Source organism: Colletotrichum orchidophilum (assembly GCF_001831195.1).
Source record: "Colletotrichum orchidophilum strain IMI 309357 chromosome Unknown Scaffold_26.1, whole genome shotgun sequence".
In the NCBI taxonomy this organism is placed as follows: domain Eukaryota; kingdom Fungi; phylum Ascomycota; class Sordariomycetes; order Glomerellales; family Glomerellaceae; genus Colletotrichum; species Colletotrichum orchidophilum.
In genome coordinates this window covers 272,539-299,573 of record NW_019172982.1, presented here as the reverse complement: position 1 = coordinate 299,573, position 27,035 = coordinate 272,539, and the positions used below count along the sequence as shown (strand labels likewise).

Here is a 27,035-nt window from a genome sequence, read left to right as displayed (position 1 = left end):
GTTGAGGCCGTCCTGCCTTAGTTGAGGTCTCCGCTGTACAAACGCGCCTCCTTCCCTACCACTTCAGCAACCTTGACTGCCTACCTTATCCAGACCATTGTGCCTCGCGTCCCAGCCAGAGGTGAAAGGTGCTAGGCTCCTCAGCTGTAAGGTACTTATATCCTCGGGCTTGGTAGGTGCCTACCTACCTAGGTCGTACTAAGTTATCGCAGCGGCGCTTACTTTAGCTTGGTTGTTTTTGCAGAGCAAGCTTCCTTTCAGACGACCTTTCGCTCTCTTCTTGACTTCTGCTTTTCCTTCCTTGCTCCCATCGCCAGGTTCGCCCAACCGTCGCTTCTTCAGCCAGGCCACTCTTGTCATTTCTACATATCATTCCAATCTCTTCTAAATCAAGAATCAGTCATGGCCAGCGAGGAAAGGCCGTTGGGCGTGACGCCGCCCATCTCTACTGCTCTTCCTACCGAGGCGGAAAATCAAGCAAAGCAAACGCTCATCGAAGAGCTGAGGAAGCAGAATACTTTTGAGAGCCCGGCGGATACTGCCAACAGGCAAGCTTTCTACTCAAACACCAGACAGTTCGAGACTGTTCTTGCTAACGATTTTTGCGGTTGAATACAGACACAAGGTCCTTGAACACCTTGCGCTGATATGCGACGAGTTCGTGAAACGAGTGGCCCGGAAGAGGGAGGCAGGAAACGAAGCTCTCATCAGAGATGCCAGGGGAAAAATCTTTACATATGGCAGTTTTCGTTTGGGAGTCTTCGGCCCCGGCTCCGATATCGATACCCTCGTCGTCGCCCCGAAATACGTTACCCGCGCCGACTACTTCGACATCTTCCCCAACCTGCTGAAGGAAATGGCGCCCTCTGGCTCAATCACGGATATGGCTGTGGTAGCCGACGCCTTCGTGCCCATTATCAAATTCGAGTTCTCCGGCATCAGCATCGACCTGATCTTTTCTCGCATTGCCATGCTAAAACAATTGCCCAAGGACTTTAATGTTCAGGACTCTGGCCTGCTACGAGGGCTGGATGAGGCAGAGCTTCGATCGCTCAATGGCACACGAGTCACAGACGAGATTCTCAGCTTGGTCCCCGAGGAAAGCACCTTTAAGTTGGCATTGCGTGCTATCAAGCTTTGGGCACAGCGCCGGGCCATCTACGCAAATATCATGGGATTCCCTGGTGGTGTGGCTTGGGCCATGCTGGTTGCCCGCGTCTGCCAACTATACCCCAAAGCCGCAAGCTCTGTCATTGTCAATAAATTCTTCCACATCATGCGCCGCTGGCCATGGCCACAGCCTGTCCTCCTGAAGCATGTTGAAGGCGGCCCTTTACAGGTCCGTGTTTGGAATCCCAAGGTTCGGTTTCCCCCATCTGTCTAGCCCTGGCTCCATTTGTACTAAAGCAAGCATTTAGTTGTACAAGGGAGATCAGTTTCATCTCATGCCCGTCATCACCCCGGCCTACCCTTCCATGTGCGCCACTTACAACATCACCCGATCAGCCATGACTGTCATCCAGCAAGAGCTCGCCAGGGGATGCGACATTACCGACAATATCATGCTGGGAAAGAGCCCCTGGGGCGACCTCTTTGTTAAGCATACTTTCTTCACTCAGGGGTACAAGTATTACATCTCTGTCATCACTGCCAGCACAGACAAGGAAGCACACAAGATCTGGTCAGGATATGTAGAATCCAAGGTTCGTGTTTTGGTTCAAGGTTTGGAACAGCACCAATCGATAGCTCTGGCCCATGCATTCAACAAAGGATACGAGCGGCGGCACAGGTGTACGAACGAGGGGGAAGTCTCTCAGGTTCAGGCTGGGAATCTCTCGTTCTTGCTAAAGGATAGCGACGTCAAACATGAGAGTAGACCGGAAGAGGTCAAGGTTGAGACGAAAGCCGAATTGAGCAGCATCCCATGGCTGAAGAGGGAACCCGATGATGTACCTGGGCTCAAGACTGAAGGAACTGAGACGACCCCAAGAGTCAAGAAGGAAGGCGACGAGCCAAATACTGTCAATCAGATACCGAGTGCGGAAGACGCGGTGAAATCTGTCCCGCATACCGACGTTTTTACCACCACGCACTATATTGGGCTGACCCTGAGTGAAGGTAAGTCTGCGGACGACAACGCTATCAATACTCGGCCTTCTAGGCTTTCTATTATAGTGTGGGTTGCGGTGGGATGGAAGCTGACTATGCAGGCGCGAAATCGCTTGATCTGTCCTATCAAGTCGAGAACTTCAAATCTCTTTGTACGACATGGGAGAAGTATGACTCGAATCTCAACTCGTTGAATGTCCAGCATGTGCGGAGGTAGGCCAGACGAAGGTGCTCCCTTTGGTAGCATTCACTAAAATCAGGGCAGCTTCAACCTTCCCGATGATGTTTTCGAACCAAACGAAACGAAGCCTCAGAAGCCTCAAAAGAAGCGTGTCAACACAAATGGCGCGGCACAGATCAAGAAGAGGAGTGCTTCAGAGGTACTGCATTGGTCGAGTTCACGGTCACGCCGGAGGGCTTATCGCAAGACCAGCGAAGCTTTAATAGGCGCATGGCTGACATACTGCACAGGAAAACCAACAACCACCAGCCAAGCGACAGCAAGCTTCTGTCACGGCTGCCGGTTGAACAGGGGTTCTGGACCTAAGGATCCTACCTATTCTTGTTTTCGACCCTAACAAGGGGTCATATCCTACCACGACCTTCGGCAGCATTGGCAGCGTCTTTTGCCTCTGATCCACTGACCAATAGGCAAACCACGTCGTCAAGTTTGACGTCCTTCTTTGGCACAGCCTGTCTAGTACCTCACCCAAAAGTGAATCACAGGGGGGGCGGGGGGCGGGGGGACGAGATGGAGAAAAAGAGAAACGAAAAAGAAAAGAAAAGAAAACCATCAACGGCCTTGCAAGACTCCGGTGGCAATGTGTCCGCAAAGTTACTTGCAGAAATCCTCCCCCTGGACCCCCGGATCTCGGTGGAAATTGCAAAAGCAAAGGCCGCAACATACCTGATATGTCTTGTTGGCTTGGGTAGGTTGCTCGTTCTGGCCTGAGACGAGCGGAGACTACTAAAGAGCATCAGGAACAACTCTGTCACCCACAAGGATGTGATTGGGGTCACGTACGCCTTGTAATGCGTGGTGAATTCATTTTCTCTATGCTTCTTTGCCCAAAGACGGGCAGACCACTTGGTCCAGGCGAGGCCAGCTGTATACTAGATACCATCGGTTTAGAGGATTGACTATTCTTTGTGCCCAGTTTTCCTCGCTTGCCTGTTGCTCTAATGTCCTGTAGCTTTGAGGGCCCCTTTGACTACTGGCACCTTTACCTCTGTGCTCAATCGGCGTGTTTTGGAGACCAATGTGACATGGAACGAGGCCTAGCAATCAAGAGTTTCTTCGTACTTCAGCCGTTTCACATGACGTATCGATTAGTCTGGGCCTGTGAGAACGGATTCGAGTCCCATCACTCATCATCATCGTCATCGCTACCACTCGACCATCCTTCTCGGTACGCTTCAGCGAAGTCAGCTAGCTCATTGCTAATGTCTTCTCGGTCCTCTACACCAATGGAGGATGCAACGGTGGTACGCAGCGCGTTGAGCGCAGCAGACACTGAGGTGTCTGTGGAAAGGCTGGTCTTGACGCCAAATGATTCGGTTAAAGGCTCGCCGCCGTTGTTGAGGTAGATATCGGGGAAACTGTCGAGCATTGGGAAACCCTTGTGGGTGTGATACCTGCCATCGGTGGTTAGCAGTCGAAGGGGTTCTGAGGTGGCAGTCATCGTTGTCTTTTGTGAAATACCTTTGAGTGCTGGTGTCTATGAGCGCAGCCCTTGGCCGCTGCCTGCCCTCATCGTCCTCATTTCCTTCATCGTGCTCCAAGTCTTGCAGTGTGCCACGAGTAGTAATCGTCTGCCCAAAGAGGTAAGGCTTGCCGCCTCCGCCGTTCCTACTCCTTTTACCGGGAGTGGATTTGGACCGTAGAATGTCAAACAAGTCCGTATCCAGCTTGGTATTCTCGCTAACCTCGCCGCCGTCCAGACCTGGCTCTGCTACGGGGTTGCTTTGTTTCGTTTCCAATGTTGGGCCGGCAACGCTCATTTGTAGACGGCTCATGGTCTGTCTGCCGCGTAGATTCAACCCACTCACCAGCTCGCCGAGCGTTGCCTGCAGACCACTGCCAGCGCTTCTTGAGTTAAGTCGAGAAGCAATTCCTGCAGTCTCCATGGCAGTGCCCAGTAGGCCTGTGGTTTGCCATGGCGATTGCATGTCCATATTGATATTGGAGCACAGGCGGGTTTGAGGAAGAGCCATGGGAACCAACATCGAGGCATGCTCACACATATCCTTGACCGTCCTCGCAGTATTGGCGAGTTGGAGGCGCCTTTGGTCCTGACATGGTCATTAGTTACGCAGGGTGGTAAGCGCGCAAGAAACCTCTTGAACTCACGATGCGCGCAGCGGGTACAGGTGTCTGCAGCCCCCAGACCCAAATCGTAGTCTTGCCGTACTCATCCCGCAGGCGCTCGACATAATCGGTCGCGAAGCCGCCCCAGGCGTCGTCGATGGTTGTCACGATCTGGAGGCCCTGCATCTGATCGGCCTCCTCTACAAAGGGACGGAAGTCTCGGTCGACGATATCATGTTCCTTGTCCAGAGAATCGAAAAGTTCCCTCCCCAAGGACCACTTGTCAAAAGGCCTGATGGAGGAATTAATTTCATAGTCGTAGAGCTGATTAAGAGACTTTGGGTGGTAGTAGACACGCGAAAAGTCGGACCAGTACCGCACGTCGGAGGGCTTGAGCTTTGGCGTAGGCGTGCCTAGGTCAAGACTCTGCTGGTAGGCGCTTGGCTCTACCGGCGGCTGTTTGTGTACTTGGGGAGACCCTTCCCTGGAACCGATACTGGCATGTCAGATGGCTGGTATATCCGGAAAGCCTGTAGCGGCTGTGTCAAGATGGGCGTTACGGACCATAAGTGAGCAGGTGCCTCTTCCTGGCTTGCGTCGTACAAGGCGTTGATCTTGCGAAGCGAGCCGAAGCCGCCCTTCAAATCGTAGACGACGGTACGCGGAAGGAAGGTCTCGGAACCATCTAGGGCCACGCCCGGACGCCAGTGGACGTCGTGGTTTACCGGGGACTCGTCCTGGTCAGAATAGGTGAAGTAGGATTCCTGGCCATAGGGTCAGTATGTAATGAGAAAAGACGCATGGGATTCGCATGTTGGGATTCGTTTGTGCTAATCTATATAACTGAATACCTGGGCGTTCCAAAAATGAGTGGCGGCATAGTTGCTCAACTGGCCTAGCTGGAGAGTGATGATTTCGTGCATCCTCTCTTCCGACTGAAATGTTTCCTAAGAAGGGTTCGCCGGGCTGCACCATTCATGGAAGGTCCGGCGAAGTGAGCCGGGGGTTTTGCGGCGGATGGATCCCGGCTGGTAAGGAACGGAACGGAACTTGGACTTTGCAGTCTCGTGGCCAAGTCCATTAGGGCCGTCGAAAGTGCATCAAGTGAACCCGGTGGTGGGGTAGGACTTGGGCAAGGGCCGGGCTAGGGGCAACGGCATCCGACCCCCGCCTGTTAAGGTATGGGACGCACACTAAAATGCCGTCTTCCGTATGACAATGCATCCCGATTCCTGAGGTGCCTGCTTGATATTGACAGTTGCTCAAAAGCGCTGTAGGTCGAACGGCGGTTGCCTCAGGTAGATGCCCACGAGCAAGTAGGTGGCTCATGATCAGCTTGTGAACGAACTAATGGTTTTCTCGTCAAGGGCGAAACCGTGCTCCTCCTTATTGAAAACAAGGGATGCGGTGGCAGAGGCCGACATGGGGCACCAGTATGTCTCCGGGAACTTTGACTGGCACGCGTCCGAGTAGTCTCACAGCACGGAGGCTAGAAATTCCAGTAAAGACGAGAAATACGACAGAATGAGAGCAGACATTCTCCCCCCTTTGAGTGGGGGCTTGGAGGCTTGGGGGCTTGGGGGCTAGTCGGGCTCCGAGGTCATACACACACAAGTTATCAGGAGGTCGTGCACATCCAAGGGTGAGTCAACCTCGGCGAGGGAGATGCACCGCTGCACCAGGGCGAGGAATGAGATGTCGAAGTATCGTGCTGGACCGGACAAGGCCACCACGACCACTTTGGATGTGCAAGAGCAAGCAGACAAGTTGTCAAGGGGTAGAAGCGGTTAGGCTGGTTTCCAACTTTCCATCCTTGACTGGCCTTTGGCGCTTTGGCTTAAGGACAAGGCAGTGAATGAGTGGGTGGTGAGTTGTAAAGAAAAGCCCATCTAGGTTCAGTGAGATGCCCGAGCTCAGCCAGGTTTTTAGGGTGGCATACTGTTTTTGGGAGGAGAGCACACTGTACGCGTGAAGTGGTAGCGCAGCCAGAAGAACAAGCTGAAAACACCTCGGGAGACGGAGACGGGAGGGCAAGCGGGGGAGTAGACTCTAAGGCGTGCGCTGTGGGGCGAACAGCACGGGCGGATCAGCTAGGACGGTACCTGGAGGCGGGTTGATGCCGCGCCCCTCCTTCAGTCACCCCCCTTTTCTTGCCGTCCAAAAATATCCGCACAGTGCAGCCGTTAATTAACGCCTCCCCCCCCCTTCTCCCAGAAAATGCGACGCGTTTATCAGAATTTCGCGACCAGCATCTTCTCGAACCCTTGCACATCCAATTGCCTTCCGACAACTTCAGCTCCCACCACCACTATACCTTACCTACCACTTTTCTACCTTAGCTGCCGTCACTGGCACGACCGTCACGACAAAAGCAAGGTGCCTCTCTGCAAGCAACGTCCCTAGTTGCCTCGTGTATTCTGCCATACATCCTGAAAGCGTGTAGCAAGCGCGCGCGGCTCAACACCATCGCCTACCTCAATCTACCTCGCGGCGTCCATCACCGTTTTATCCTTCCACAAAGGACTGCCCGAAATTTACTACATTCACCTTACCCCCGTCTCACATTGTCGCAGAAATTATATAGATACCATACCTCTTTGTGGCACTTGCCAGCCCCGGACCCTTGACCCAACCCAGCCCTTCACGACTTGACGAGACACGACTTTCCGGCTCCCTCATTCCTTACACGTCTGAGACCAACTCCTTCAATCAACGCTTCTGTCTTTGTTTATACCTCCCCGCTCTCCGCTTCCTGTCCTATTCAGGACCTTCTCGCACAGAGGTGCCGCATGCTAGAGGCTCCTCCACCATGCCCGCATCAGCGAAGCGCTCCCAGCGCACTCGTCGCGACACTCGCCGGGATACCTCCCCCGCAAGATTAGAAGATAGCTCCCCAACTCGGCCAGCAAAGCGCCGCAAGAAGGTAGGCTTATGCTTCTGCTCAATCTGGCGTTCTGCCCTCTTGTTCATCGATGACACTAACACCGCTTCGACCAGGTTGATGATCCTCCGCCTACCGAACCCGCCGACGAGGACGAGTCCAACCTCACTGCTGACCTGTCGGCTCAGCCTGTAAGCGACGATGACCAGCTGCTTGCTCAAGTAGTTCAGCACTTTCAAATACCCAAGGAGGGCCCACCCCAAGCCAGTAAGGATCATGCGAACTCGATACATGAAGCCAATGGCAGCGGCGTCCAGGCCTATGCCAAGATCGCGGCCCAGGACTGGACTTTTTACATCACAAAACTTATCGTCAACATTGGACGTCCTTCCGAGGGCGTCACCGAGGACGATGAAGACTTCATTCACATTGATCTCGGCCCGAGCAAGATGATCTCTCGACAGCACGCTCGTATCTACTTCAGCTCAAAGGAAGAGATTTGGTTCCTTGAAGTCAAGGGAAGAAATGGGGTCAAGGTGAATAATGTCGGCCTGAAACAAAAGAGTTTGAGACGTCTGGAGGGTGGTGAGGTCCTGGAGGCAGGTGGCACGGAGATGATCTTTGTTCTTCCAACCGAGATCAGCCCCCTACACATCGATCCTCTGTATCTCAAGAGGGCTGGACTGTCGCGTCAACAGATGACGAGTCCTCAGCCGAGAACGGATCTGCCGGATGAGCCATCGTCAGCACTGGGCTCGACCATACGAAGTTCTCGAGGCTCCCAATTCCGCCAACCCATTGCGCCGGCTCCAGCAGATTACAAGCGTCCCGGTACCCCTCCTTCTGCAATCCGTAGCAAGCCCACGCCCTCTCAACACAAGTCACCACACTACTCAAGCTCAGGCACGCTATTACTGAACTCAAACGATCTTGATCTCAGCCTAGACGAGAACAAACACATTAAGCCTCAATACAGCTATGCGCAAATGATAACCCAAGCGATCACCAATACGCCCGAGGGAAAGCTCAATCTCAATGGGATTTACAACTTCATCATGAGCAATTATGCATATTACAGACACCAGCAAGCTGCTGGCTGGCAAGTATGGCTTACTATTTCCAGACTCCCCGCTCAAGCTTGCTCTAACTAACATTTGCGAAGAACTCAATTCGCCACAATCTGTCGCTGAATAAGGCCTTTGATAAGGTGGCCAGATCGACAGATGAACCTGGGAAGGGCATGAAGTGGCAGATTGTAGCAGAAGCCCGAGAGGAGATGACCCGAAGCGCGTACAAGGGCGGAAGAGGCGGCCACAGAGGCTCTTCTGCGCCATCATCACCAAGCCAGCTGAACTACATTACTCATGGACCAAGGGACGTAAATGCCAGAGAGCCTGCGTCGGCGCGGAAGAGAAAGGTGTCAGTAACGGGATCACCGCCGAGTTCCTCTTTAGCCGCCGTGCAATCAACTCCAGATCGCAGCACGCGCCGGCTTGCCCCTCCGAGCACTGCAATGACGGTCGACGGCAGTCCTCTTCCGCGGCCGCGAAAGGGCGGCACGTCTGCGTCAAACAGCTTTCCATCCACGAACTATCACGATCAATCACCCACACTAACCTCATCCTACCTACCAGACGAAGGCGCGTCTTTCGTCACGCCAGCCCCTCACCGCGTTCATCCCCGACTGGCGCCTCCAAGTACCGCACAGCGGCCCAGCCAACACATGCCGACCAGTTCACCAGCCCCCTTCTGGAAGTATGCAGATATCGGCAGCACCCCTCTGAAGCCCGCTGCCCATTTCGATATGAGCCCATCTAAGCCGTCTTTGGGCGGCATACCGCAAAGCAGCAGTCCACCTCCAGCCAAGTCACCAAATCTTAGCCCTACAAGATCGCAACACAAGGAATCGTCACGGGAGGCGCCAAGTGAGCCGCCGAACCCACCCGAGATTGAGGAAGACCAAGGTTTTGATTTGGCAAAGTACGTCTTGGCAGCATAATTGTATGCGCTTGTTTCTTTGACTGACATTCGATTTAGGGGTTTCCAAAGTATTGGATCATATCACGCACCCGTTGGCCGGGGCTTGTCAGTAGCTAGCGCCATGAACGGTCACTCTTGAAACATAGAGGTTTGGCATGTATCACGACAATGAAGCCAACGCCTCTCTGCCATTAGGTTCCGCAGTGTTATTGTGCCAAATGAGAGCATTTGTGAGAGTGAAGATAGTGTAATTCTGAAGGGCTCCACCCGCCCATACCCCTTTCCTACATGCTACTTATATATGAATATATACATCGTAGTATCCACAGATGCACCGACCAATGCTTTTCCTGCTCCCGTCCGATTGCTTACAAGTACAAATGCTTAGGCGCCATCACCAGAGATTCAACGTTTCAAACGCGAGTGCCTAGATAGTCAACTACACCCGCAGAGGAACTGCTACCCCGTCCTGTCATGGTCTGAAGCTTGGAGACAATTGCAACCGTCAATTTTCGGATGATAGCTCTGCTCCCTTCATTTCGAAGACTTGCCCCTCCTCTTAGGGTTGCCTCGGCTCGGCCTTCCTTTTGAGGGCTTACTTTGGTCGGCACCCTCGATAAATTTGATCAGCTCGTCGATGCTGCGCGAGTCCATGCCCGCAGGGTTGCCCAACTGCGAGTTGGTGCTTGGTCCAGCTGAAACGCTTGGGGCAGTAGCGGAAGCCTGGTAGGGCGCACCCTTGGGTGTGAAGCGGATGCCCGCGTGGAGACGGCGAGCCTGCGCGTCCTTTTGGTGCTTGGCAATTGACACAGCATTCTGCGTCAGCTGCTCCAGCCAGCTCTCGGCCTCCTTGGTGTTCTTGTCCTCGGGTCCGAGCTCGCCAAGGAAGATGTTATAGGACTCGCGCATCCGGCTGACGGCTCCCTTGGAGTCTTGGTCCAGAGCCAAAGCCTGGGCGAGCTGGAAAAGGAGGGTGGCGGCGTTGATCGAGTTCTTGCCGAAAACGCTCTCGCAGATGCGAAGGGATTCTTCGAACCACAGACGGGACTCGTGGTACGCCTTGAGGTGCTGGAGCATGACGGCGCCGTTGTTGATGGTTGTGATAGAGTCGGGGTGGTCGGCGCCATAGATGATCTTCCATAGCTTCAACGCGTGCTTGGCATAGATAAGCGCACTATTGCTGTCGCCAGCTTGGTGGAGGAACAAGCTCAGGTTGAGGTAGTTGAGCAGGGTCTCCGCCGAGTCGACACCGACAGTCCTCTCGGAGACGACGATAGCCTTTTTGGCGAGCTCGACGGCCGCTTCCTTCTCATCCAGCTGGTAGTACAGCATAGATAGGGTATTGTAGACACGAGCGACCTCGGGGTGAAGGATGCCATAAATCTGTTCGTGCAGAGACAAAGACTCGAGAAGGAGCTCCTGGCCAAGCTTGCGCTGGTTCTGCATGATGGAGATTCGACCAGCCTCCAGAGCCTCCTCTGCAAGAGTGCTGCGGGGACATGAGTGCTTTACTATGGGCACAACGTTGACAATGTCGTCCGCTGTGAACGTGGTCGTAGGAGCAGGGGTCGGGGTCGTCGGAATCGCTTCCTTGGTTGTCGCCTTCTTGTTCTTCTTCTTCTTACTCCCCTCTCCATTGGTCTGTCCATTGGTCGCAGGACTACCATTGGTGGCAGGAAGTGAGCCCGCCTGCTCGACCGGCTTGTCCGTGAAGTTATACTCCTTTGCTTGCAGCTGGAAACCAAGCTTGAGGGAGATCTCACGAAGCACCTGCAAGGGCTTAAGGTTGGTGTACCAGTCGGCATCGAGCCTGTACCGGAATCTCTTCAGAGTCTCCTGGGAAATGCTGGCACGGAGGGACTCCGGCGTTACCTCTTCGTAGGAAAAGTCGGCGTCAGCGTATAGCGACTTCAGAATAGCGTCAGACTCGGCGGCTGGCTGAGGGCTCAGCTTGTAGCCCAAGAGGCAGTTGAGAAGATGAGAGATGCAGGCCGATGACAAAGGTGCCGGCAAGTGCCGTAGGTAGTTTGCGGCGACATGCTTGAAGGATCGAGCGACCATGTCCTGGATGCAAATATCCTTTAGGCACTGCAGGCGAGGTTCGGAGGCGAGCGCTGCCACCTTTCCAGTGTACCTGACGTTGATGCCTCTCTTGTGCAAGAGACGTCCCAGGGACTGACCATCCATAGGAAAGCTAATATCGCAATCGGTGAGGTCACGGACGAGGTCAGGAATGACCTGGTCACGAAGGTACTTAGACGCAAGACGAACATCCTCCTCATCCTTCTTCATCTCCGCCTTCTCAGCGTCGGTCTGGGGTACTTGTCCGCTGAAGACATCGGGGTTAAGAGAAAATGCGAACTTGGAAAGGTCGATGTGATCTTTCGAATCCTTCGGCTCTTTTGAATCCTCCAGCTCCGTTGTCTTGGACTTCTCCGCCTTGACCACCTTTTTGCTGGGCTCCGATTCTCTTTCACTCTCGCTCTCGCTGTCACTCTCACTCTCGCTCTCTTCGCTGTCGTCACTCTCGTCACTGTCTTCCTCGTTCGCAGAAGTATCCTTGCTCTTCTTGGGCTCGGCCGGGTTTTCATCCCCAGTTGCACCCTTGGAAGTCTGCCCACGGCGTGCCAGCTCCTCGTCAACCCAAGCCTTCATCTTCTTCCTCCCGTATGAGTCGATCAGCTCCGGGCGAAGGACGGCCATACGGTGGGGGTACTCGACGTCACCTTCCTCCTCCAGCCAGTCAATATCCAGAGGCGTCACACGGTACAGGTCGAGTACGTATTTTCGTCCATCGGTTCCTAACAAGCCCTTGGTCTCCACACTGGCCTCAAGATCAAACCGTTTGCCATCCTTATCCCAGACAGCATGCTTCTTGACCTTGATGGCTTGGGACAGCTTCGAGAAAACGCTGGCAAATCGCTCGTCCGCCGCCACGTTCTCCTTGCCATCCACAGCACCATAGTCGATCTGGTTTTCGCCGGGCTCTCTCTGCTTGAAAATACCTGGAACAATGCTTTGGCCAACAATGCGCTTGCCAAGGTAGTCAATAACGACTGTGGCAGGGGTGAAGAGACCGTCAATGTCAAGCTGGTTCACTAGTCTGACTCCTGCAACATCCTTGCCAGTGGCAACACGAGCTGCCTCATCGCCTCCCTCGGAAGTAAATGTTTTCACGCCATCGGCACCGAAAGAGAAGAAAATGTTGTTGTAAACGAAAATCTGGGCATCTTTGCATTCCGTGGGGTTCAGGGGAGGGATCTCGCCGCGGGCAACGAGCACGGCACCGCGAGTGGCCGCGTCGTTATAGTCGGCGAAGAGCTTGGACATAAGACGCTCGCGGAAAACTCGGTCCTGGACAGTTTCACTAGGGAGCTCTCTTGCAGACTGGAACTCCTCGTTCCAGTCTCTTAGCGTATCGGTGTTATCGGCGCCTGCAATGAGATAGGTCTCCTGGGAACGTGTCCAGTCAGGAGTGTGAGTGCAGAGGGGAGAGTTGGATGACGGCACGATCCATGGCGCAGAGGGTATCGCATTGGTGATTTGGAAAGTCGCCAAAGGGTCCTTGCGGTTGTTGAACTCCTGGAGCTTGAGGAAAGACGCTGAGAAGGATGGCGATATCTGGTCGAGGAGCCCGAGCAGAGAGTGATTCGAGGCTGTCTTAGGTGCCGGTCGAGGGAAAGGATCGAACTTGGCATTGGAGGACTTGTTGATGAAGAATCCTCCAACGTGGGCTGTGATCTGGTGTTGCTCACCCTCGTTAGTAGTAGCGAGCAGGTACAAAAGATGTCCCTTTTGCTTCAGGTGGGGCGGCGGCGGGTTCCACGGCGAGAGAGTTATGGTCTTGACCGTCTTGGGTACTTCTTCCTCCTCGACGGGAGGCAGCAAAGTCGAGATTGGAACCGGCACCCCAAAGCTGTACTCCTCTTTTGTCTCCTTGGCAGCCTCGTTCTGCTCTCTGTTGGACTGTTCTGCGGACGGCGGCAAGACAGTGTCAAGCAGAGAAAGACCAGGCAGAATCCCCTGAACAGCGTCGGTGCGGTCTCCAGCGGCACCAATGAGCTCTCTGATTCTCACTAGGTGTATACGCGCCTCCTTCTCTGTGTATGGGTCTTCAACCAATATGACCTCGGGGCTTTCGACGAGGCCTTCGATGTCGGATATCGGTAGAAAGTCATTGATGCGTTGCCCGCGGTGCTCCAGGTGAAAGCAAGTGTACTGGAACGCCACGGGAAGGTCGATAATGGACTGCCGAACTTCGTGGACCTGCTCTTGGGGGGACACCTGTAAAGAACCAGTCAATAGACGCATTCGTAAGTGGACTCGGCACAGCTTACCGTGATCTGCATCTGACCAGGCTCATTGGGAAGCTTGATCGTAAGTGTTACCAAGGCTACGTTATATCAGCATTTGGCATCCCAGTTCCATGATTGCTCAGAGTATTCACCGTCTAGGCCTTGATCGATCTCGCCCTCGACCTGGAGATCGGCCTCCGCCTCAGTGGGAGGCGTTGGCTCCTTCTCGGCATTCTCTGAGAATATTGCATGTTTAGCTTGTGACTGTACCGGGGGTGCCACGTGTATGCTGCTTTTGATCGTGGGTGTTTGGTACCTTTGCCTTGAGGTTGATCGGATTGGGACATTGGTACTCGACTTTAAGTGAAAGAACCAAAGTGATCTATAGATTTAATGCCCGGCGTGGTCTTGACGGAGAAGTGAGACCTGAGTAGGGGATAGGTATATAATCGAAGCTTCGAAGTGGAGAGGGTTGTGTAGAGTTGAGCAATCGCACAAACCAATGCAGATACGCAATTAATATAGGGCAGAACGGTGTAAGAAGCGATCTATGGAAGATGGATGCGCAGCTCCGAAGTGACGAGCGGCAGAAAGAAATACTCGGCCTGAGGAAGAGTATGAAGTTTCAACTCAACAGCCAGTTTCGGATCGGAAGGGGGTTGATAGAGGGACGTTGAGAGGATAGGGTGCTTTTTGGGAACGATCGGAGGAAGAAAATTTACGGCAGAAAAAAAGTCGCGCTGTCATTCATCAATTGACGGCAATGCACCGGCCCGGCAAAGCTGGAGCTGTCGGTTTTTTCGGGCCCACTCCGCTTGGGGGAGCTCTCTTAGTCGTTGTCCGTCCCCCTCAGGTACCCCGGGAAGGTGACGAACCATGGCAGAGCCTCCGTTCTTATCCGTACCTACGCTGTATCCGTAAGGCAATCTTCAAAGACCAGGCTCTCTTGAGCGGGGTGGCTAGTACACGTGACCGTCCAATTTATGGCGCTAAATACGGATAATCTTATCCCTTTTGGTGACCCCTCTACCCATGTCAGTATACACACTATACCTGATTAAGGAGTTTGTAAACACTCACTGTGATGGAAATATCACATCCCAGCTTCATCCTTAAACTACCCAGCACGCTTTGAACTAAATCCCCAATCTTAGCACACTATTTCCCTTCTTCACTTGTTGTTGATTTGGAGGCTAATTTGCACTCGTATCTTTGAACATCCGCTCACTTCTCAGCATGCTTTCAGCCTACATCCCTGAGCAGATTCAGTCTTATTCGCCATCACCAATCGACATCGACAATCGTCAAGCGACGCAGTACAGTCGGGTTGACTGTACCCGAGAACATTCTCCAGCAAGGGGTATCTATAATAAAGTATCTTGGATCAACGCGAAAGCATTTTGAACACAACCGTTATCAACTGCAGGGTGCCTCGGTTGATTCAAATCCAAGAACCGGCGAACCAGAAATGGCGAGGGACGGCAATGCGAATCAGAGAACCGGTAATTGGGCAGCAAAACACGGTGCTCGATTCGCCACTCACTCTGGTATGTCTTGGACTTCTTCGAGATGTCAAAGACTATTGCGCCCTCTTCAGTCGCGGATTGCCTTGCTACAGAGGCTTGCGGCAGCCGAGAGAACTACTTGTGGACAGGATGTGCCTGATAATGGAATCCTCGACGATACGCCGTATCGCCCAACAGCGAAACAACCGAAGCCTGTGGACGAAACGCACTCTTCCGAGAGACAGCGGCGGCGCCCACGCCGTACATATTCCAAGAGGTCAGTTAGTCTCACAGAAGATGACAGCAGCATGGGCTCAAAGGCTACCAATCGATCCCAGAGCCACCTTCGTCAAAAGCCTAACGCGACTTCTTCTTCCAACTTGCCCGTAGTCTCAACGCCGATTCTACGCAAAGTCAGGCCCCATATCGCAACATCACCAAGGATGGACCTATACGAATGCCAAGAGACAGGGAGCTTTTGTACGCCGCCCAAGACTGCGAGACGTGGGCCTTTGGACATCTCCATGGGCAATTTAAAGCGCGTCAGATACATATTGCAACCTGGGAGATACCAGCTTTATGAGGGCATTCTACATGACCTAGATACCCTGTTACATTCGACAATGCTCAACCATACTGCAGTCGGCAAGAAGTCGTTGTTGTCGATGTGCCTCAACAAAGTGCCCCAGTGCGCGACGGAGATCGAGAATTGGGAGAAGTCTCAGGAATCAAACAACGGACCGGTATCGTCTATCAGACGAATGGCCTATTCTTTACGAGTATACGATGAGTTACAGACCTTAGGAGGCACCGATAACGGCTGGAGTCATCTGCGCACACTTCTACGAGCACATGCTATACATCTTCTAACCGGAGTCATTAAGGACGGACTACTAGACGTCTCATTCGTTCGCATCTTGATTGATCATTGCAAGGCTATGGACTTTCTCCACGAAACAGCGGACCTCACGGATGCTTGGCTTCGCTTTCTCTATGATAAGTCTCCTGAAGTACGACAGCCGCCCAAAGCAGACACGCAAAGCCAGCTACCAGCCTATTTATTGCACCTTGCGGACAATTCGATTGTGAAATCTCACTTGCTTGAAACATTTTCATCGCTTTTACTTCACAAGCGGTCCCTCGTCGACACAGTCTCAACGAAGGCCTTTGGGGGTTTATGGAGCACAGCTGCTTCCGCGATACTCGAGCAAAAAGAGCACTCCTCTGCAGCCGAATTCACATTCACAGGACTTGCAGTCTTGTCTGCAACCGCATATCCAAGACGCTCAAGGCACTCTTCGGGGCTCACAACAAGACCAATTTCTGCGAGGCACACTTTGATTAGTGTACTCGGTGCATTGTCGGCTATGGCTATGATCTCGCAGGATTTTGGAGGTACTACAAATGACGCCTATGGATGTCAGAAAAGTCGGGTCCAGAGGGCGGTAGTTCACATTCTTCATCAAGCACTGAGACTGTTGAGAAACCGTGTCGGCAGCAAGGAAGCCGCATATCCCCTGTTACTGGCTTTATTCTTGTCTTCGTCCCCGAAAGCGGCGCACGAGGCCACAAGAATAAGACTGAAGGCGGCGATTGACGGTTTTGGAAATGGTATGGGTCTGGGCAGAGTCTCGAACACTAGCAATGACGACAGCCACCTTCTCGACATTACCGTCGATCTCACCTGCTCGATTGCCCACTGTTGTGGCAGAGCCACAGGCCAGCCATCCCATCCGTATTTCGCAAAGGTTTGCGAACTCGTCGACAAGCTAGAGACACAGAGGTTTGCATCATTGCGAGCTGATGGGGCCTTTCTCTTGGCTCAGAAGACCGACGACCTACGCGATCTTGTATTTGCGGAGACATTGAAGGACAACTTGGCGGAGAAAGATAATGTGGCCGTTGCCCAGGGCGACTTTGCAGGTTTTCGATGGGAACATGGCATCAGCGAGTGGATTGCAGTCAGCCCAGTGGCAAGAAGACAAGATGCCTTAACGCGAGGAACTGTACAGCGACGCCGAAGCGGAAGACATGCCAAAGGCATAGACGACGTCCGGGTCCTGGCGGATCAATCGGGATCGGATCCGACCAGGGAAGGAATAGAGAAAAGCGGGTCTCTGGTAGCAAGACCGGCAACGGCGGCGATCGAGCCAGGCGGTGACCAACTGGGCAAGCGACCGGCGGGGAAAAGGAAGAGAGCACAGAGCGAGGATCATGGCAGCGGCAAGCAAGACTCGCGCGCTGGGATTGACGGAATTGACGAGCTTGGCATGGGCCTGGAGAACTGGCCACGAGTTCTAGGCAAGTCCCAATTGGGAAGCCGTGTTGCAGGATCCAGGAAACGGGACGGGTGTCGGCGGGTTATTCGGAGCAGCGAGATAAGATCTCGCAAGATTTTGGCGGGATTGAGCGTGCAGGCCATCGCCAATGGATGCAGCGACGAGGATGAGCTAGGAATACAATGACGGCTGCAACAAATAGATTGCGTTATTCATCTCAGTCCAACCTATGGGGCATGAACATATCAACAGATTTCGTGCGAGTCAATAGGATACAAAACAGTCATCAGCTGCGTTTCATATCCTTGTTTGTGAGTGGAGTAACGACTAGGAACATCGCATAGGGTTGTCATCGATGTGGACCTCACGATGGGGAAGTGGGATTTTCTTCTGTAGTGTAGCATTTGCCTCCAATCACCCGTCTCTTGTGGTGTTTCTTATCCGAAGCTCTCGAAACGGAGCGGCGAATCCTTGGCAGCATGAACAGAAGATGTGTTGACAGTTTACGGACTTGACAGTTTACGGACTTGACAGTTTACGGATATGATGACGGGATTTGGGTGAGTAGAAGTCCGAAATGGATGTATGTGCATGATAGGCGCTTGTGAGACCATACAGAGCAGAGCGATCGAGACGGAGCAATTCGTGAAGCAGAAGCAGCTGTGGATGTATTACTCGGCGAGCCAGTGGGCACTACAGCAGCTGAAAGGTCCAAAAGTTGAGCCCAACGGCGGCTAGCGGAAGAACATTTGTCGAAATCGGACGGGCTGGGTTAGTCGGGCAACATGGAAAGCAAGCCTGACGCGTTTCTTGTCAGGGCTGTACGTTTTGCGTACGCGCTGGGCCGACTGGCCGGCCACGATATCACTGGGAATAAACGGGTCGCATGAGCGATAGACGACTATTAAAAACACTATAAAACCGTTGTAGATCATCGAGGCCAACGGCGAGTGCGAATATCAGTGTCTGTCCCGTGGATCGAATTTAGCTGGTAAATTCTGTTGAAGAGGATAGGACTGCAAGGATGTAGATGCGAGGCATGTTGCTGTGCCGTTTGCCCGTACAAGAATGACTGGAACCTTTTGGCCATCTTTACTCTCTTCCTGGCGGTTCGCTGAGAGTCTAGCACAGCTCTGATCAATCATTGGTGGGTATTTTGGGGAGCACGACATAGACTGAAGAGCTGAACGAGGCAATCTGATGATATGCCACGATGCCAGGGATGCAGAGCAAGGGCTTGCGAGAGGACAGGCAGCCGTTGACTAAGCCATAATTGGAGACAGTCTGGTTACTAGTGGCTGCAATTCTGCACTCTGGTGTTCGCAACACACTACGCACAGTGGCACACTGCAAGTCGCATGCCTCGTTGTGGCGATTGCATGAAACCTGCATATTCTCTTGATGGTGAGTACGTTTAGAAACAGAGACGGAGGTGGGGATCGTCATGAAAAGGCCGCGCGATACTTTTACACATCTCTAGTACCGCACCCGTCTCAGAATGCGGTCCAATGACGACGACGGCATAGCCGTGATAAACGGCCGGTATGTATTCGTAGACCGCCCGGGTGGTAAGTAGTTGACCGCCCAGCGAATCAGGCAACCCGCAAAATCGAATTTTGCGTGAGGCTGGGGCGTTTCTTCTTCCGCTGTATCGTCCGAGTCAAGGCCCGCGCAGGCTAGGACCGAGGAGATGACTTATCCCATGTTCACGGATCATGCGAAATTCTTCATGACTGAAACGCCGTCATCCCAAGACGAAAGGACTCTGGCGTATCGTGTCTGCGCGAATTGCCATGCACACTGTTGGAGAATGGAAAACACTTGCTGTCGCCGGTCAGATTCCGAGTGGTGTCACACTAGAAAATGACTTGGGATTAAACAACGATAAGGGAAGCATCTATGCTTTCTGCTGCTTGGTAAACCAAGCCTGCTGAAGTGATACATACGGTGTTGTTGTGGCGCAGTGAGACATTCGACTTGCTGTTTATGACTGAAGGCTTCATAATAGCTAATGCATGCTCCTTGTGATTTCCCTGGCACTGGTGTGCAACTGAAGTTTCAAGCTTTGTCTGATGGTAGAAAAAGTAAACAAGATGATTCTCAAGAGACAATTAAAGTACGGGGCGTATTCCTCTTCGTAGACCGAGTTCACTTGGTTTACTTTGCCACATGCTTCCAGCAGCGCAGGCGGCGATGATCCGAAGTTCGCTCGCGCGAGCAGGCACACAAGGGGGTATCGGTACGACTACGATACGACGTCTAGCATGAACTCTCTTGAGGGGGAAAAAACCTTTAGCGGAATACGGAGGGGGGACGAATTGACATCGACATAGCGGGTCGGGGGATCTGTGTGACTCCAGATGATGATTCCATACAGTGGTTTGGCCAGTGACTGAGACCGATCGCAGTTTGCCCTCATTGTTTGCTTGCCTCTCGCATCAGCCCCAAAGGCACGCCGCGCAACGCCTACTTCTTCGGGGCCGGGGGGATGCTACGATGCCCTTGTTCTCGTTGGCTTCTGCCGTGCATCAACCCCCACTCTCCCGCCGTCTCCAGAGCACATCCCAGACACGTCCCGTCGCAGGAAGACAAGTATAACCGAGGGGAATCGGGTCAGCTTGCTTCAGAGAGGCGTGAAGTGGGCGGCGTGCCACTCGTTTTGGCTGGTTAGGTAGAATGTGACGATAGTGATTTGGTGCCTGGGTGCGTGTCAGAAGACCGGACGACGAGGATGCGAATGAGACGCGGACCCGATCGACAGGCCTTGGTAACTCATTGTGTAGTGGTGTGGGAGGGTTTCCTGATGCACTCTGTAAGATCGGTTCAAGCCCACGACCAAGGTTCCTCTTCCCAAGGCCATGGACTCATGGAGATAATCCAAGGCGCGTTCGCGGCCCTCCACCGGTGCTTCCTTGGTGTGACAAGACCGAGACGCACAGGTTCCTGCATTTTCCCAACACACTCAAGTCGCAATGCGGAATTGGAAGTATGTCGTAATAACCGACTGGCAGCGTTGACCTGACGGCCGCTTGGAGATCAAAGCTGGTGCCAAGATCAGGAGTATGCCGTGTTGGTGGTATGAAGGGAAAGATTTTAAGAAAACCGAGCGCTGTGTAGTGCACTTCATTGTACGTGGGGCGTCCATCTTCCCGCAACTTTACGCGGTAAGGTAAGGCACGGTACCACAGTACTTGACCGGTCGCTTGACTAAGGTAGAGTCTAGCGAGACTACTAGGGGAGATAGCCCCGTCACCCGCAGGAAACTCCTCCGGCCCTCTCCCATAATTGGCGTAGCGCAGCCGTAGATCGAGCGCGGCTTGTTTCAGAGGCTCTAGGAAAAGTGGGTTCTCTTTCCTTCTTCTGCTACTACCGAATACAACGTCATGTCGGTGCAGTCCGTCATATCAGCCCGGTTGGGTGTTTATTGTTGGGATATATTAATATTCACCAAGGCTATCCGTACCGACGTGAAGATAGAAACCAGGTTTATAAACATGACGACGGTAGGAGCAGTGACCATGTCCATAGTTGCTTCTGCATCCACCTCTTCCTCTGAGAGCCAACGTATAAGAAAGCCACTTGACGCCGGCCACAAGACGCAGTGATGATAGGATCCTCGGGATGGGCGCGCAATAAGGTTTCCCCTTTTCGGATATCCTTCCTTGTGGGTGCCTTGTCTTACTCTAACTCCGGACAACAGAGCAGCTTCGCCTTCCTACAAACTTGGATACGCGCTCCTTTGCAATGCTATGAATAACGGCGACACCGTTAAATTAGTCTTGGCCCGTTGTGTGTGCTGTACATTGTGTGGTAACGTGGTTGAGACTTGATGGCGCTGTGTGCAGAGTGCTGGCCCCTGATTTCCCCACCAGCATTGGCCCCTCTACGACACCAGCTCACTTGCCGCAAGGTACGAGTCACTCTTGCAGCCAATCAGCTTCGCAACCGCCTGGTGCGGCCGGGATTAGCTGCCACCCCGGAATGAACGTCCTTTTGCCCTTGGTATTCCGTAGTTCAGGCACGTAACATGTGGAAGAGACTGACATAGGTACCGACACAGTTGTGCAAGAGACAGATTAGGGCCAGGCCACTGTCCCGCATTCTAATTGCCTGGGCGCCTTCCTGCCTAGGGCCCTGCCTTGCGTCAGCGTGCATCCCTTGTCGCCGCCTCCTTGGACAGCCTAAGGTAAGAAGAAGAGACTTGGGAAAAGTACGTACATCCGAGTACATGCCCTGCCTTTCGGGCAACCTGGAACCTGGAACTCCACCTACTGCGCATGTAGCCCCCTGCATCGTGGCTCCCTGATCTGCTGCGGCACATATTGCTGGTCCGCTCCGCGGTACGTACCTCGACTTCATATCGTTTACCCCTGCCGGCTGTCGTCCTCTCTTTCTCATTTACATTTACACGAGCAATGTCATCCAATCCCTGTCAGTGCCCTCGCTGGCTTAGCTTCTGTGCCTCTTCTATGGCCCTTCTACTTACTGTCTGATCTCTCAGCTACTCTGGTCACACACACCCACGAGCACGCGCGCGCGCGCACACCCCCTTTAACTGCCGTACGAATGCCGTGTATGAACCTCAAGTCGGACTCCCTTGCCGAGATCAACCCTGTTTGCCTGTCAACATGTACCCTGCAATTGCGCGGTCATGCCTTGCCCTGCGTGCCCCGAGGGCCACGCCTCGTCTCGACTTGACATAGCTGGAATCTTGCGTAATATGATGTGTTCTCTGTTTGACCGCGCCTGGTCGGGTCATCGGGTGGAATAGTTGACACCCTGCTAATGGTCGTCTGCAATTCGCCGTCTGTCTTTCCTGTGTGCCCAAAGTCAAGGGACAACCCTCTTGGATCCATGCCTCCCCCACTCTTACAACATGTGCACTACAATGTAGTAGGAGACCGTGGTGCCTCGGAGCGGCTGGGAGGCGCTTCCTTTCTGTCTATCTGGGGACGCCCACATTTGCGGAGAGCGCAATCCCTCATTGTGTTGTGAGAACCGGTGTTTTAGTCCCCATCAACTGGGCCGTATCAGTTCACCTACCTCCACTCACACACTCTCGGGCGACGACCCACACGGTACAGCCATCCCAAAGAGGAACCAGGAACGCAACATCTTAGGGCCTGGGGTCGACTAATAGCAATACCTACCTAGTCTGAGTCCCCTTCGCCCATGGTGCCTTACTGGTGTGTGGCCCGGCTCTGTCTAGTACTTACATCACCGATATCTCTCGCCTCTTCCTGACTATTCTGTTGCCCTTCCCTTCTTCCTCCCTCCTTCTGCCTCACGGCCATTTGTTCTCTTCTCGTCCTTCTCTTTCACCAACTCCCTCGTCTCACCAGACCTGGACTGGCAGCCGACGTCTCTAAGCCAACAACGTTCCAATTCTCTTCCACTGCCGCCATATTCGTTCCCTGCATTGACTGCACTTTTTGACGTTTCTTTCCAGTGGCCCACCCCTTTTGGAAGTACTATCGTGCCGGCTTCGAGGTACCTCTAAAAGAAGAGAAAGAACAACGCGAAATAAAACAAAACAAAACACCTTTACGATATAGTGTCCGATCGACTGCCTCGACTCACCTCCTAGTAGAAGATTCACTCTCGACAACGGGCAAAGTGCTACGTTCTCTCCTGATTTCCGATAAACTTGCTGTGCAACTCCTTAGGGACATTGGAAGCAGGGACACCCATAGCGGCGGTTGATTCCACGAAATCACTCTCTTTTCTATCTTCTGGTCGAAGTCTATCGCCCTTTTCAACAAAACTATCGCCATGGCTGGTGGAGGCGCAACAAAGTCTCCCGAGGAGCAACAGGCGGCTATCGATGCGGCCAACGAGAACACCTCCCTCTCCAACTATCTGTATTACATCTGCGCCGCCATTGCTGCGGCAGTCATCATATGGAGAGTATGGACCGTCATTGTGAGGTATGTCCGTACCGTCGCCTGTCTCAACAACGACAACCAGCGATATTTTGCCCAGTCGGACTCCAAGGTCTCCTGGATGAAGAAGAACATCCTCTACGCCCCGGTCATGAGCAAGCGTCACAACCGCGAAATCCAGCTCAGCTCTGCCATCAACGTTGGCACACTGCCCAGCCGACTCCAGCTGCTATTTCTCACCGGTTACTTCGCTACAAACATTGCCTTCTGTGTCATCAACATCCCCTTCGCTGGCTCCTTTGCTGCGGCCGCCTCGATGCTTAGAAACCGGACTGGCACCTTGGCCGTTGTGAACATGGTGCGTTTTATACACCTCCTCAATAACAAGTCTTGGACAATAGTCTTGGACAATAGGAATATCTGTGCTCGCTAAGGCTAAGACAACACCCATGCAATGAATTCTAACGGAGGTGCAGATTCCCTTGTTCCTGATGGGTGGACGAAACAACCCTTTGATTCCGATGCTCGGCATGTCCTTCGATACCTTCAACTTGTTGCATCGCTGGTTCGGTCGCATTGTGATTCTGGAGGCTCTTGCGCACACGCTGGCTTGGATGGCCAACACGGCCAATCAAAGCAGCTGGCAGGTCGCAATCACCTCAGCAACCACTGTCCCCTTCTTGCTCTTCGGCTTTGTTGTAAGTGGATGAAAGATTCTGTAGCAAAACAACTTTGATGTGTTGACGCTGACCTTGATGATAGGCCACTTGTGCGTTCGTGGCCATCGGATTTCAGGCTTCCAGCCCGATCAGACACGCCTTTTACGAGACGTTCAAGCTCCTCCACATCTTGCTTGCCATCACGGCTGTCATAGGTACTTGGTACCACTTGCAGATGAAGGCTCTCCCCCAGCTCAAGTACATGTGGCCCGTCGTCATCTTCTGGGCCGGTGACCGCGTCTGGCGCGCCTGGAGGGTGTTTTACGGCAACGTCGGTCACGGAGGTAGCAAGGCGCTTGTTGAAGCTCTGCCCGGCAACGCCTGTCGCGTCACGGTGACCATGGCTAGACCCTGGACCTTCGGACCCGGCCAGCATGCCTATGTGTACATGCCGTCCCTCAGCTTGTTGCAATCTCATCCATTTTCCGTTGCTTGGAGCGAAGAGGCTGAGGATCCCATGGCTGAGAAGGGTTCTCTCAACCGTCAAGACATTCTCGCCATGCGCAAGACCACCATGTCCTTCGTAATTCGCGCCCGCACTGGCATGACTAACACACTGTATCGCAAGGCCGCGGCTTGCCCTGAGGGCAAAATGACTACGACGTGCATGGTGGAGGGGCCCTACGGCGGACTACACAGCATGCGCTCCTATGGCACCGTTATGTTGTTTGCTGGTGGCGTTGGAATCACTCATCAAGTACCTCACGTGCGTGACCTTGTTGCCGGCTATGCGAACGGAACGGTTGCCGCGAGGAAGGTAATTCTCATCTGGACTATCCAGAGCCCCGAGCATCTCGAGTGGATCCGACCTTGGATGACAGAAATCTTGGCTATGGAGAAGCGAAGGGATGTCCTCCGCATTATGCTCTTCGTCAGTCGGCCAAGATCGACCAAGGAGATTCACAGTCCTTCGTCCACTGTTCAAATGTTCCCTGGCCGCCCCAACATCGAGACTCTCATCAAAGCTGAGCAGGAGTCGCAAGTCGGCACCATGGGCATTAGTGTCTGCGGTCCTGGCGCTCTCAGCGACGAAGTGCGCCGCGCTGTTCGCGATCGCCAGCATGACTCGGCCATTGATTTCAACGAGGAGGCCTTTTCATATTAAGATAGGAAGGGAATGTTCCCACAATTGCAACGTGGACGTGGTCGGAATTGAAATGCTCCTGGGCATACCAAGCATCAAATGACGCCAAGCAGTTCAAGCCGACTGGAGCGCCAAGGGTACGGAAGTTCGGATTAGGTACCTCAGAATCGACATATAACGGCGGGGTAGTTCAATGTACATATAGGGGATCGATTTAGACCGTAGTTCTATATCTGTACAGCATTACACAATTCATGTAGTTAAGAGACCCAAATCGGGAAACCATGCGACGCACGTCACTCAAAAGTTACGCGCCTACCTACTACGTAGGTAGCTTAGGTAAGGGACTTAATGTATCATCGGAATGTCACCAGTGTAATCCAGTGGAGGTTGCCAGCCCCTGCCCGATCCCGACTGGTTCACCGACATCCCCGCCGTCCCCTCGGTCATTCCCCCATTGCCTTGTGCCTAAGCCAAGCCTTGCCAGCTGCCCCTCTAACCCTCCCTGACTTCCGCATCCCTCCATTGATGATTGAATCTTTGAATCTACACCCTTTCTTCCTAGGACGGAAACAGCGAACCAGCTAACAGACCTCCTGGTTCGACTGTGGACAGTTGAAGCGTGACCAAACCCGGCCCCAGTGCTCCCCTCCGAGGTCCAGCTTAGGTCGGTCCCCATTCCAAGGTATTCGAACGTTGCTGACACCCGACGGGCACACATCAGACTGGTAATTCCAGGAGGGTCCAGAGCGTGCTTCAGCGGGCTATCTTATCTTTACCTCACCTGCACCTCACCTCACCTGCACCCTCACATCACCTGAGCGCCCACCTCGTCCCTCCAACCTGGCACGCTGCTCATCCATCCCTTGCACATCCGCCTCCCTCCGTCGTTTTCCAGACTTCAAAAGACCTGGCACGTCAACCCGACGGCCTTTCCACGACATTCCCACCCCATCTCTCGGTTGAGCGCTAAAAGGAGGCAGCTCTCTTCCCTCTCTGCGACTTTGCAACAGGCTTGTCGACGACGGGACGAACACCGTAGCTGCCTGCCTCTACCGCGTGGCGAGGCTTCTCCATCAGGCCAACCATTCCGTCTCCCGCTGTATCCTGCCTCTATAGGAAGAAGCTTTGCACACGATGGGCCTCGCATATAACACTTACCTCAACAGCAATAAGGTCTACGGCTGCAAGACGTGCAAGGCGCATCTGTCGAACCATGAGGATATCATCAGCCGGGTACGTTTTATCATGACATTTTCTCCTCAACATCACCGGCTCCAGCAAGCTTTGGACAGTTTAAGGAGCCACCTGTCAACATGCCGGATTGCCGTCTAGGTTCTCTTACTGACGAATTTGTTTCCATCAGAACTTCCGAGGCCAGCATGGTAAGGCCTACCTGTTTAACAGCGTCGTCAACATCGAGACGGGTGAACCCAGCGAGCGAAACATGACCACGGGGCGGCATATTGTGCGGGACATCACCTGCAAGCAGTGCAAAGAGACCGTTGGCTGGAAGTACGACAAAGCCTATGAGGCTACGGAGAAATACAAGGAGGGCAAGTTCATACTCGAGGCCGAGCTTCTCTGCAACGTCACGTAGATTTTCTACTATTGTCGGAGAAGTAAGATTTTCCTGGGAGAGGGCACTATCTTGGGATATGGCGTTTGAGCTTCAGTTCGTCTGGTTTTTTGGGGGGGGGGCAAAGGCACCAAGATGCCTTGCATACGGGCGGCGTTTCTTGGTGTATACGGTGGTTTTCGTTTGGGATCGATCCTAGCATTCTGCTGGACTATCGGGATTCATCTGACTACACAAGAGTGGCACGTATCTATCAGTCGGCTGCCAGCTGACCACCTGATTCTATCAGTATACGGACATCCCACTCAGCCAAGAAGTTGGGGAATCTTTTGAGGGTTATTGGGAACAGTGCATAGAATTTCCTCATTCGGTGTGAGTCAGCGCATAATACAGACGACTCGCGTTGTGTACGCG

General features: G+C 53.2%; 7 protein-coding genes across 7 annotated transcripts; 5 read left to right on the top strand and 2 right to left on the bottom strand.

The window, feature by feature from the left end:
* Window positions 1–402: 402 nt before the first annotated feature.
* CORC01_04124 (uncharacterized protein) lies at window positions 403–2,637 on the top strand (the record flags this gene model as incomplete). Its single annotated transcript, XM_022615772.1, has 6 exons — window positions 403–575; window positions 619–1,360; window positions 1,419–2,118; window positions 2,211–2,322; window positions 2,375–2,489; window positions 2,581–2,637. 6 exons carry the CDS (start codon window positions 403–405, stop codon window positions 2,635–2,637), a joined length of 1,899 nt encoding a protein of 632 aa, XP_022477728.1.
* Window positions 2,638–3,473: 836 nt separating this feature from the next.
* Window positions 3,474–5,340, bottom strand: CORC01_04123 (misato Segment II myosin-like domain-containing protein; the record flags this gene model as incomplete). The annotated part of the gene is made up of 5 exons (XM_022615771.1): window positions 3,474–3,744; window positions 3,812–4,401; window positions 4,460–4,913; window positions 4,982–5,181; window positions 5,269–5,340. 5 exons carry the CDS (start codon window positions 5,338–5,340, stop codon window positions 3,474–3,476), a joined length of 1,587 nt encoding a protein of 528 aa, XP_022477727.1.
* Window positions 5,341–7,226: 1,886 nt separating this feature from the next.
* Window positions 7,227–9,417, top strand: CORC01_04122 (fork head domain-containing protein; the record flags this gene model as incomplete). The annotated part of the gene is made up of 4 exons (XM_022615770.1): window positions 7,227–7,340; window positions 7,415–8,401; window positions 8,461–9,278; window positions 9,336–9,417. The coding sequence occupies 4 exons, from the start codon at window positions 7,227–7,229 to the stop codon at window positions 9,415–9,417; spliced, it is 2,001 nt and encodes a 666-aa protein (XP_022477726.1).
* Window positions 9,418–9,812: 395 nt separating this feature from the next.
* Window positions 9,813–13,920, bottom strand: CORC01_04121 (uncharacterized protein; the record flags this gene model as incomplete). Its single annotated transcript, XM_022615769.1, has 4 exons — window positions 9,813–13,562; window positions 13,616–13,671; window positions 13,726–13,809; window positions 13,890–13,920. The coding sequence occupies 4 exons, from the start codon at window positions 13,918–13,920 to the stop codon at window positions 9,813–9,815; spliced, it is 3,921 nt and encodes a 1,306-aa protein (XP_022477725.1).
* A 2,525-nt stretch (window positions 13,921–16,445) lies between these two features.
* CORC01_04120 (uncharacterized protein) lies at window positions 16,446–17,543 on the top strand (the record flags this gene model as incomplete). The annotated part of the gene is made up of 1 exon (XM_022615768.1): window positions 16,446–17,543. The coding sequence occupies one exon, from the start codon at window positions 16,446–16,448 to the stop codon at window positions 17,541–17,543; it is 1,098 nt and encodes a 365-aa protein (XP_022477724.1).
* A 5,586-nt stretch (window positions 17,544–23,129) lies between these two features.
* On the top strand, window positions 23,130–25,063 carry CORC01_04119 (ferric reductase like transmembrane component; the record flags this gene model as incomplete). The annotated part of the gene is made up of 3 exons (XM_022615767.1): window positions 23,130–23,597; window positions 23,716–23,937; window positions 24,002–25,063. 3 exons carry the CDS (start codon window positions 23,130–23,132, stop codon window positions 25,061–25,063), a joined length of 1,752 nt encoding a protein of 583 aa, XP_022477723.1.
* Window positions 25,064–26,179: 1,116 nt separating this feature from the next.
* CORC01_04118 (uncharacterized protein) lies at window positions 26,180–26,642 on the top strand (the record flags this gene model as incomplete). The annotated part of the gene is made up of 2 exons (XM_022615766.1): window positions 26,180–26,278; window positions 26,409–26,642. The coding sequence occupies 2 exons, from the start codon at window positions 26,180–26,182 to the stop codon at window positions 26,640–26,642; spliced, it is 333 nt and encodes a 110-aa protein (XP_022477722.1).
* Between the last annotated feature and the right edge of the window lie 393 nt (window positions 26,643–27,035).